Here is a 12,468-nt window from a genome sequence, read left to right as displayed (position 1 = left end):
TAATTTCCGAAACCTTATGCAGCCACACCCCACCCTCTAACCATTAGTGCAGTGTATAATGAGCTGTAGGTATATTATTTGTCAAGATTTTCAAAAGCAGAAGCCATTTTTTATTTTATACTTCCAAAAGAGTGACCGAGACCAAAGGAAGCTGTCTCTGTCTTGTAATTGAATGAATACCATTAAGTCAGTTTCACAGTATCATTCCCCTTTTCCAAAGGCAGTAGGGCACAGTAAGGGGCCCAAGCTCGGGAAATAGACTCCTTTCAACCACAAAATGCACAAGTTCATTTCTCCAAGTTCTTCTTTGTTACAAAGTTTAAAAGCTTATTCCAAAGAGTCAAGATAGGGTAGGTAAATAAAGTACCTGACATACACTAGGTACTCAGTAAAAATAGTTTTTAGTGTTCCTCAAACTTTATGCCTATATTTCAATTGACCATATTTGGGGCATTCTGGGCCCAATCCCCTTTTGACCAGGCACGGGTGCCAAAGCATTCTTTTGTCCCCTGACAATAGGATCCCACCCCAACTCCCACCAGTGTGCAGGACGGGGGAAGTACTCCGTATTATGTGATATCTTAACTAAGAGTCCCATATTCTGATGAATACAGATCACGGAGGTCACTAGTAAGTGAAACAGTATGAAACAGGTAGTGATGGGAACTGGAGGTAAACCTGCCACTTGGTTCCAGCAAATTATTGCCCACAAAAATCAAAGATTTGGAGCATAGGACTTGCCTTATGCAAGTCCTATGCTCCAAATCTCAAGTCCTATGCTCCAAATCTTTGATTTTTGAAAAGTGGGAATTGCAGATGTTTATGGGACATTTTTCTAGTTGAAGAATGTGTCCAAGAAACACCTCCATAGCGACACTCACAGGCACATATGTGGTCTGCAAGCACACAGGGAATGCACGAATTGCAAAGATGCAGTCACGTGATCCCACGTGGGTACGTGAGCACCTTCTATCTTCCCTCAGACAGGGAATTTCTACTAAAATTGTGTGTGCAAATGGGCATACATACAGTCACGCACAGCAGGTGGCCATTAAGGCTCCATTTGTCTGACCAACAGTCCTTGGGCCAGCCTTCAGACCTCAGTCCTACAATCACCACCATCAAAGAAATGGCTTCAGGGACTGTGGCAAGGACTGGGATAGGTATTTGTGCCATAATTTCAATGGTAGCATCAGCAGCAACAGAGAACATCGCCACAACAGATCCCAGCTGACAGAGCAGAGGAGCAAACAGTGCGTGAGTTCACGGAACACATGTACACAAAGGATATGCTACTTCAAAGTGTGGGCACTTCCAAGTAAGAAATTTTAGGTGAGGGCAGAGCTAGAGAAGTCAAACTCTGAGTAAAAAACACGTCACATTTTTAAAACATGCAAAATACACTATATAAATGATAATTACGTACATGTGGAGTAAAATCTCATGCATGACCAAGGAAGATACAAACTTCAGGCTCGTGGTGTGACAAAGAAAAATGTGCTCAGGGAAGGGCATAAAGGAGACTTCCGTTATTATTTTTCATGACTTGCTCCTTAAAAGAAACCAAAAGACCTAAACAGAAAAATTAAGATCTCAAGAAACCTTTGTAATAAAAACAATAAAATCTAAACAGATGGGGAAAGACACCACCATTCTACAGCCACAAACAGCCCCTCCCATCCCCACACTACTATGACATGGGAACACATTAGGCAAAGGTAAAATCTCATTATCTAGTGGCATCTGCAATACACCTTTCTGGAGTTAAGAGATCAAGTATGGGATGGAAAGGGTTACTTCCGTATTTGAGAAAGTGTTGGAGACATTTATACCATTTACTACCTCAACAAAACGCACCAACGTTACAAGACTCATACTCAGTAACAGGAGCCATCCTCTCTTAACACATCACCATGCAAACATTAGGATGAAGACACAAATTTTTAGCACTTTTAGTGTATAGTCCAATATACTTATCTCCCCGAAATTCCCATGCCACCCACAACTTATTTTACAAAGGAACCACCTTACCCAATTGTTAAAATTCTTAAAATCCTTGTGATAGTGTAAAATCTTGCTAAGAAATGCCTTAAAACATATATAATGAAATTCCTCAAATGACAAATTTCATGGGAGTCTCAAAGTGCAAGAGCATTTTTCTTTTGGGGAGATAATTCACTTATTTGATACACTAAATACCGTCAGTAAACTTCTAAAAGAAAATCTATTCTTAAGTTTATTATTTAAGCAATCTCTACACCCCACATGGGGCTTGAACTCATGACCCCAGTACCAAGAGTCGCACGTTCTTCTGACCGAGCCAGGCAGGAACCCCTAAAAGAAAACCTAAATTTTATTTCAATATGTTGTAAAACTTGCTTGATAGTAAACAAAAAGCATCCAAAATACTTTGCAACAAAATTTTCCTTTGATTCTTACAAGTTGAATTTCCCAAGCGAATAGCTTCCTAAATTTAATTCAAAGTAGCATGATACACACCCAACACCTTTATATTTATCTACATATTATACATTTAAGGATATACTTTCAATTAAAGTAACACAGAAAAAGCAAGTTTACCCCCCCCCCAAAAAAACCCATATTAACACCTTTATATGACTCCTAACAAATCTCTACTTCCTAAAACATGCAACATACTACAATAAGGGATTCTCATTGCTCAGGTAATGTAAAACAGATTTCAGTCCCTTGCAATTACAACTCACCACACTCTTTTAGAACATAGGTGTAACTTCTCACCCTCAAAAACATTTGGATTAACCTCAGGAGTCTTAAGTATCTATATTACTTGGCACCCTTTGCTCCTTGTAGAACAGCATTAAGAATTTATATAATTTATCAAAATTCAGATACTGAAATAATGGTTAAATCTCTTTTTTAAATAATGGTAAGGATCATATACAAGAGTGAAGTCATACTGTTCTCCAGCCTTGGTTACATAACCCATTCCTATAAATTCCTATAAATTCTATAGCCTCCTTCTTTAATGCATTGTTTAATAATGTTTCTATTGATTTTGAGTTGAGACTGTCAATGGGCAGACATTTTCTCTGCACTTCTTTGAGAGGTAAAGGCAAGAAAAGTCTTTGAATATTTAAGATCAAATGTTTTCACAAGGAAAGGTTAAGTACAGCCTTTAGAAAAGGATCAAATGCATCACATAATTACCATATGAATTTTCTGTGGAGACAATACCAGGGTACAAGTCGCTCCCTTTCCTTCTAAATTAACAATGGTTGAAAGAATGGGCTCTAGGATCAGACCCTCAGGATCAATGTCCTGTGCTGTTAAAGCTGTGTAAACCTCTCTGCAAACCTGTCTGCCCCAGCACACGATGCAGATAAGAACAGTACCCTCTTCAAAGGTCCTGAGGACTTAATGAATTGACACACAGTACCTGGCACATATTCATAAGCACCTTGAAAACCATCTCATACTTCAAGAAATATAGGACAGGCAGAATCAACTTCCTAGTGAGTAAAGATAACCACTTGGGGTTATAAGCAAAGTGGTAATTAAAAATAATCCCATAAAATTTCTCAAATCATCTTTGCAGACAGCTCACACGTATTTACAGAATATTTGCTGGCATTTTACAATCCTAACTTCTACAAAGACAGTTCTCGCATTAAGTAATACCTAAAGGTGACTCCTGCAACTTAACTTTTTTAAAAGAAGTGGGGTGGGAAGGGCAGAGGGAGAGAGAATCAAGTAGGCTCCACACCCAGCATGTAAACCCATGCAGGGTTCAATCTCACAACCTTGAGATCACGATCTGAGCCCAAATCAAGAGTTGGGACACAAACAACTGAGCCACCCAGAGACCCCCGCAACCTGTTTAAGATTAATATACAAAGAATCCTGAAAATACAATTGCCCTGTATTTTAAGACTTAAATCTTACTTAAACACAATCTGTATCTGGCTTTGGCATTTAAAAGCCTATGAAACAGCTGTCTGGCTGCAAATTAAAATGACTAGAGCTTTAAACAAATGACCACGCCAGGTATTTCCACTCCCGACCAATTAAGCCAGTATTGCAGTTCAAGCATCAGTATCTTTATTTTTTTAAGCTCTTCACATGAGTTAATGTACTACTGTAGTTGAATACCAATGCTATAAACAGAATAGTTATCTTAGTATTTCCCTGCACCTTTTTTCAAGATGCGCATTATATACCTCTTACACTGTTGGTAGGAATGCAAACTGCCGCAGCCACTCTGGAAGTTCCTCAAACTTAAAAACAAAACTACTCTACAACCCAGAACTACCCTACAACCCAACAAGTGCACCAGTAGGTATTCACCCAAAGAATACAAAAAGATTCCAAGGGGTACATGCACCCAGATGTCTATAGCATTATCAACAATAGCCCAAACTACGGGAAGAGCCCAAATGTCCATCTACTGATGGAATAGAGTGTGTGTGGGGGGGGGGTGTGGGTGTGTGTCTGATGGAATATTAGTCAGCCACCAAAAAGAATAAAATCTTGAATCTGCAACGATGTGAATGGAGCTAGTGTATTACGCTAAGCCAAGGAAGACAAGAGAAAGACAAATACTATGATTTCAAACTCACGTGAAATTTAAGAAACAAAATAAATGAACATATGGGAAGGGGGTAAAAGAAACAAAGGAAAGGGAAGCAAACCTTAAGAGACTCTCAATGATAGCAGAGTTGTTTGCTACAAAGAGGATGGCCTAAATGAGTGATGGGCATTAAGGGCACTTATGATGAGCAGTGGGTGTTGTGTCTATTTAAGTTATGAATTACTAAATCCTTCTACTGAATAATATGCTGTATTATTAACTAGAATCTAAATAAAAATTCAAAAAGAAAAAGGATGGATGATATATTAAGGAACAACTGGAAAACAAGAGAGAGTTCTAGAACAAAGGAAATGAGGTAAGTAGGAGGACGTGCCTAACTAGAAGAGTAATCACCTGACCAATCAAGCTTTCTGTTACACATAAAACGTTCATCACCTTGTGGTCAAGAAAGTGATCGTAAACAAAGAAATCTGTCAACAACTTCTACTTGGTTTTCAATATACCACAAATGATTTTGTGACAACTATAGGATACAAAGTTGTATGCAAAATTATGCTTAAAAAGTATTATTAGATGGAAATAAATCAAATGTTCATATAAACTGATAATGCTGGATGCATGATTTGCCATTACTTTTTATCTTTTTATAATTTTATTTCTAAATTCCCTAAAAATTAACATATGAACATTCCTATAATCAGAAATATGGAACGATAAAATTTCCTTTCCTTTAAGGATATTAATGTTCAAACTTCTTCACACCAATGCCTATCAGGCTGAGCATTTCCAAGAGGCCAGTGCTCCAGCACAGAACTCTCCAGAAGCATGGCTTCTAACAGTGGGCTATCAAATGTGGAACTGAAAGACCCAGCTGTTCCCACTTCCATGCAAAGTACTTTACATCTAGGTCATTAAGCAAAAGACTAGAGCTGGTGAGTGACTGATTACTACTATTTAACCTAAACACACAAACCATCATAATCTGTTGAAATCAAATTCCTTTTTTTGTTTCTTGGAAAGGAAAATGACACTTCACCACATTTTTAAACAGTTTATTTATTCACGCAATAGTTTGATTTCCTTTGAAAGCTAGAAAATAAAGATCATTTATTTACCTTCTTATATTTGTTGTTTTTCCATACGGTAAACATTGATCTTTCCCTAACTTCATAAAGGTGAATTTTTTAAAAATCTATGCACACACCAAAATCACTGAAAAGGAATGTGCAAAACTCTAGGAAAACTCACTTGAATGTTTTTAAAGTGGCAGAAGATCACAATTTGGGGATCTACCCTATTAAGAACTTTTTTTTTAAATCTTACAGATAGAACTTGTTTTCAAAGTGGCATATTTTGAATGATTATTATCCAAAAATAATCCCCACAACAGAAAATCTCAATTTTAGGAGAATTTCTGAGCTAATATACTTACATGAGAAAATAAAAATACTGTTTTTCTTTGACCAGAACTTTTGAATTTGATACATACTTTTTTCCAAGTGTCATTTCTTTTTCTTTTTTTAAAGGTAACAAACCACACACTCAGAATACAATTCTTAAATTTGTTTCTTGTAAACACAAGAATGGGCAAAGTTAAGGTACATTAGTTATAGAATGAAATAAGGTAGTGCATTTAGCGTCACATATGAACTTAAGGCCTTAGTAACTTGATTGTGATTTCAGTATTAGCAACAGTATATTTCCCTCATGCTTACATACACGAGTAAGCAGGCAGACAAAGCAAAAATTGCTAAACATGTAAGGAACGAAGACAAACAATTTAATCTATATATTATCAGTCAATTAATACAGTTGGACTCTTTCAAAGTAACCGCTGGTAGTAAAATAATCTGACCACATTTGATACAGCAATTAAAAGAATAGAAATTAGGTCTCCTATACAATCAGAGCATCTCCCGATGTGTAAAGCAGTTAAAAGCCCATGTATACTTTATTTTGCAGATACTACCTAGACTACAATCTACCCCAAAACCAACCTTTGCATAATGCATTTTGTAAAATGCCTACCTAAAAATACATTGTATTTCATAATATTACCAATACAGGGGGAGGGTTCTAACCCAAAACACTAAAACCAAATATACATGAGACTATTCAACAGTAGCCTGTGATACAATCTTAGGATAAGAAATTTCACATACATCTATTAAATAGCATCTTGTGTTCATAATTTCAGTCATGTCAAATTAGACTATTTTTTTTTTCTACAAAGTTACCAAAAAAGACACTAAGCTAGAGTCAGGAGAGCAGATCTTCCTGTTCCAGCTCTACCTCTACCTGTAAAACACAGGACAAGTTCCCTTAATTCTCAGAAAGGCCTCAGATTCCTGAACTATTAAAAAAGGGGGCTGAAATAAATGAGTTCTAAGGAGCATTCCCATAAAACAGGATTCTGGTAAATTTTTGAAAATGCAAAAATTTTCAAAAAAATTTTAGCTATGAAATATCAAGCCTTGATACTTATCATCAATAATGCTGACTTTTATAGAGAGCTTTAAGCCAAGGAATTACTGATTTTGCATTTATGGGACAAAATGCAAGATATTTTTTCAGCATGCTTTTCCAGTTATCAGAAAGGGAGGGAAATTTTACGACGACTGTAAAGCATTGGAACAACAGTGAAAACACTACTTGTAATAGCATGCTAGTCATGGATAGGCATTACTTGTTTGCTTTTAGGAACTTTTGTGCACAAGGCAAGAGGTTTTATAAGATACCACAGAATACAATGACACACTACATGTGGCCTGACAAACTCAAAACACAGTCAAAATGAACTTTAAGGAGTATTTCACTTGTTTATAAAATGTATACAGCTGGGCCTAACACACTTCACCGCATCAAGTCCCAAAGTCTAGTTTCCCTTTCAGAAAGAAGTGCATCTTTTACAAAACTAACACCTATTTTCAGGAATCAAGAGTCACTTACACTGGACTGCCCTTAGTAGAAAAGCTGAATATACTGTCTCTGATTCCAAAGTTTTCTATGCTAGTACAAGTGAAATAAATGAAGACATAAGACCAAGTGCAAGAAAGAATCAGACCTCAAAATGCGTATTTATACTGAAAATGTTTCACATTAATAGGTAGATCTGCAAAGGATAAAGTCATTTTCCACAAAGAAAATTCCTAAGACTTACTAATTCCAAATTTCCATAATAGAAATTTACTTTGAATGTCAGATTGAGCAGGAAAAACACCTACTTTTAAACTATTATTATGAAATGTTCTAAAATAAAAGTTCTTAGGCTGGTTAAAAAGCACTGGACTAGAACCAAGGAGAGTAAGTCTTCCTTGAGAATATACTAGAAGAATCAAATGCAACAAACAGAGCCATAAGGCATACATATAAATGGACTAAAATTATAGTCTTTGTATTCTCATGGGATTTCTTTATATTATCTTGAGGACAAACTGTGATCTTCCAAAATATCAAAAGTAGCTTAAAATTTTATCAATCCCTTTCCTTAAGAGAATGAGGATTTTTAACTATAAATACTGTAACATATGAAAGGGTTTCAATGCAAAATAAAATTATGCATCAAAAATTTCAAATTACCATTCAGTGGACTCCCTGGAACCCCCACCTAATGACACGACACACAAACAAGCTATCGAGCAAGAATCTGTTAACAGTTTTATTTTTTTTTTATGTTAAATACCATGGGACAGGATTGTAAGGATGAAAAACTCAGTCAACTGCCTCACAAGGGATAAGAAAAATTCTGCCATGATATTAGCAAAGGTAAAGGAGAAAATTTACACTGTAAGAGGCACCATTTCCCCACAGAATACCTCTTGGCATTTCCTGAATGAGTGGGATTAGCAATCTAAATAAATCATATTTCAAGAGGAAACAGCAACAGATAAAATTTAAAGGGATTATTAAAATAACATTTACAAGACTCTGAACAATTCTTGAACTCTTATTAAAACCACAAAGAAAGAACAATTCTTTATTTATGAATTTCATAAAGGACTGAATGTGCAACTGACATCTGCTAGTGATGATCTGGTAATATACAATTTGTCCAGGAGCCGAACAGTTTGTTTTATTGTGTTTTCTAACCGTAAGAGATCATTAAAGGCAAAGCCTATATGACGCTGTACACACAAAAAAAAAATGGTCACCGTGGGCCATACTACCAATGAAATGGTAGGTAAACAAATCTTTTTCTGGTCAAGAGAAAAAAAAGAAATAGCACTCTGCATGCTTCACTCTACAAGATGAACTTCCCTAGAAAGAACCCGATGAAAATGGCTGCAATTACGACAAGAAGGGAAGGAAGAGGACTGGCGACATTATCTCTGAAGGATGCAGCTGAGGTTGATCCAGGTTTATCCGAATGTGCTACCTTTCTGAGCCTTAAGCCTTCATCCTGAAAAAAATATATGCACAAAAAAGTTTTAAAAACAAATATGCATACAGTCAAACTGTCAAGCTACATCTCTATGGCCAGAAAGCAGATCAGCATGCACATGGCTGCAGTGGGAACAGGGATTAACTGCTAACCAGCATTAAGATAACTTTCTAGGCTGATGGAAACATTCAAACACTGGAGTCTAGTAATGGCTGCACAAGTCTACAAATTTACTAAAAATGACTGAATTGTACACTCACAATGGGTGCTTCAATGGAATATAAATTATACCTCAATAATGTCGATTCTAAAAACAAGAGCTGAAAAATGTACTCCTAAAAATGTGAAAAACTGGATACGGATATAGTGACACAGAAGGGGAAAATGTCACTAAACTATATTAAGTAAGGAAGAGCTCTATGCATGCACTTATTTCCGTGGTGGCCCGTGGTATCTTTACACTGTTACCAAAGACCACCAGGAGCAAAGCTGTGGTCCAACAGGGTTATGGACACACTGCAACCAGTGTGCCCACACAGCACGAGCACAGGGAGTATCTGGCCGAAGGAAAAGACAGGAATTTTACAGGATCTGGAAGAAAGGGGAATTTCAGGATAAAATTTAAAAAGCAAGCGTACTGATGAGTTCAAAGCAGGAGGTCCATGTGTGGAAGGGTCAGCACTGGGTCTTGACTACAAAGGAGATGCCTAATCCTACTTCTTCAGAAAAACAACAAACTACAACAGCTATAGAATGTTGTATACAAAAACTAGCCCCCCCAACCCCCCCACCCCCCATCAGAGGCTATGCCCCTGGACTGGAAAGGGACGCTGCTTCTCTGTGTCAGTGACTCAGATCCTCTAGACAAGAGTGAGCTGCTGCTCAGTTCTTACCAGTATGATTTCACACAGCAAAGTTTCTGACAGTGTGATTTTACGGGACAAAGTTTCTCAGTAAGAAAGCAATAGTCACTCAAAATAGAAGGTTGTTATGACACTTTACCAGTCACAGTGTGATCCTGGGGGAAATACTGATACCTATTACCTAGGCAACTGGCTTTACCTATGTCCAACATCCCAACCAGATGAATGACAGGACAGATTTTTACTTCCTTAGTGCAAGCTCATTTTTATTTTCTCACACTGATTTCTCTAGTATGCTTCTAATGCCAAATGAATTAAAGAATCCACCTCAGGTCTTACTTTTTTATTTCCAATTACTGGATTTTCTGAGGGTTGGTGGGGTTTTTTAGTCTCATTTTCCATTAGTCCTATGTGAAGGAAAAATTATTCTCAATCCCATCGAGAACTTTAAACAATACTCCTAGTGATTCTGATTTGCTGGGTCTGGAGAGGACCCGTATTTTTAAAAAGCTCACTAGGAGATTCAGATGAACAGTCTGAATTAAGAAACACAGGACTAAAGGAATAAAAAGGAACAGTGATAATTTATGATGGGTCTTGTGCATGAAATGTTAATAAAGCACCTGAAATTGATCCTATAGGCCAGTGGCCTTCAAGGTTCTTTTGTTTTTGTCTTGTAAACAGCAAAACACTCTTTCAAATAATATCTCCTACAAAACATCAGCCAATAATTAAAAAGGAGATACCAGCACCCAAATCTCACCTCTCTCCCTGTCCACTCTTCCTATATTCCAGCCCTGCCCTACTTACATCATTCCTACCATTTCCACTTCTCCCTCTCCTGCCAAGAAACAAACAGTGGTTTTTTGTCATGCTAAGAAGCCCATCTTTATCAAGGAACAGAACTGTGCCATGAAAGTCATGGTAAATAAAGTAGAAGTAACAAAAAGAGCATCCTTAAAAATCTATGGTGTATGGATATTAGTGTGAAATGAAGATAATCTTTCCACTATCCCAAGAGGTGCTGAGGGCCTCTGAGGGGTACTGTGAAATAGGAAGAGATAAACAATTTTTCAACACAGATCAACTCAAGATACAGTGCCTGTGATTCAGAGTATATGTAGTTTCTACATACATTTAACAGATGGAAGAATCAAATGTAGATTAAGCCCCTTAATTTAGGTTATTTACTCATGTATATTTTTGTATCATCTACTTTGACGGCACTTTAAAGGTATTCGGTCTTGAAATAATTACTGTCAAGACAAATTATTAATAAACCCCACACGTATTCAATTAGTCCTCATTCACCAGTTCATCCATTTATTCACCCAAATGTATGAATGACTACTATACGCATGTACTATGAATGCAAAGATGAATGAGCACAGGTCCCTGCCTCTAAAGAACTACCGCCCACTAGAGGGAGAAAGACCTCCAACAGACAGGAGCAGTTAAGATGACAGAGGTTTCATGGAAACTAAGGAGAGAGCATTCCAAAACCATATTTCTTTTCTTCTGGGAGGCGAGAGCCCTAGAAAAGGTTATATTGAAAAGATGACAAGAACCAAGGAACCAAGAGACAATCATATATGTATAATGGGTTTATAAGGGTAGGAATGGGATTTCACAGCGATCCAGTCAGAAGGAAGAACTCAAACTAAAGCAAAAAAAGAGATCATTAACAGAGAGACCTCTTCAGGATACTCTAGTCCAAAACTGTCCAATATAAAAATAAGCTTCCAATGTGAGCCACCCATTTACTTTGAAATTTTCTAATAACACATTAAAAGGTAAAAAGAAAATGGTAAAATTAATTCTAATAATAAAATTCAATCCAATATAACCAAAATATTATTTCAATATGTAATAATACAAAAAAAAGTATTTTTTTTGTACTGAGTCTAAGCAATCAATCGGGTGTTTTGCACTCACAATACATGTCACTTCAAACTTACATTTCAAGTACTCAACAGCCACGTATGTCCCTACGCTATATAGGATAGCACCATTTAAGGCAAGACATATGACTAGGGCACAAAATGTAAAGGCTATAAAAATGTAAAAAACAAGAGAGGAAGCTAGCAATGCCACCAGCGAGATCACAAAAAACTAGGGCATCTACTAGGAAAGGAACTTGCAGGCAAAGAGAAGCCTTTGTAAAACTAGAGGCAACAAGTGGGGAGCAACAGCTAAAACATAATAAAATTAGGGAAAACGAGAACTGACCATGGGTAAATTTTAAAAACTGATAGATAACATGGCCTAATAATATTCACACATCTTATGCCTTCATTTAAATCAACTTATCTTCAAAAACAACTTACTCTCAGGTGTCGATTTTCTTCTGATAGTTTCATCATTTCTCCCTGAAGTCTTTTACATTCTTCCATGAGTTTCCTTGTTTCGGTATCATTGAGTGAAACACTATGTGGTTTTGGCATGGGTCCATCTTGTTTAGAGGCATTCAGTGGAACAGTTTTGCTAGGTTCCAGATCATTCTGTATTACAAAGATAGTGGCACTTTTTTAAGTGACCAAATCTCCTTTAGATTTTAAACAAATTCAAGTTGAAACTCCATACCCTTCTTTTCCAAAAAATCATTTAAATAGAAATTCTGAGGTTGTGATTTCATTAATAAGAACTTTTTAAAA

General features: G+C 36.7%; 1 protein-coding gene across 2 annotated transcripts in view; it reads right to left on the bottom strand.

Annotated features, from left to right (window-relative positions):
- Nucleotides 1–5,606: 5,606 nt before the first annotated feature.
- Nucleotides 5,607–12,468, bottom strand: part of VAPA (VAMP associated protein A) — a 42,977-nt gene continuing 36,115 nt past the window's right edge. For both annotated transcript variants that reach the window (XM_082697364.1, XM_082697363.1), the window contains 2 exons: nt 12,142–12,315; nt 5,607–8,969 (listed from right to left, as the gene is read on the bottom strand). In XM_082697364.1, coding sequence (XP_082553490.1) covers nt 8,811–8,969; nt 12,142–12,315 — 333 coding nt within the window. In that variant the 3' untranslated portion in view covers nt 5,607–8,810. The remainder of the gene's footprint in view (nt 8,970–12,141; nt 12,316–12,468) is intronic.

Source organism: Mustela nivalis (assembly GCF_964662115.1).
Source record: "Mustela nivalis genome assembly, chromosome: 14".
NCBI lineage: Eukaryota > Metazoa > Chordata > Mammalia > Carnivora > Mustelidae > Mustela > Mustela nivalis.
Note: the sequence above shows the minus strand (reverse complement) of the source record. Positions and strands in the feature narration are given on the sequence as shown.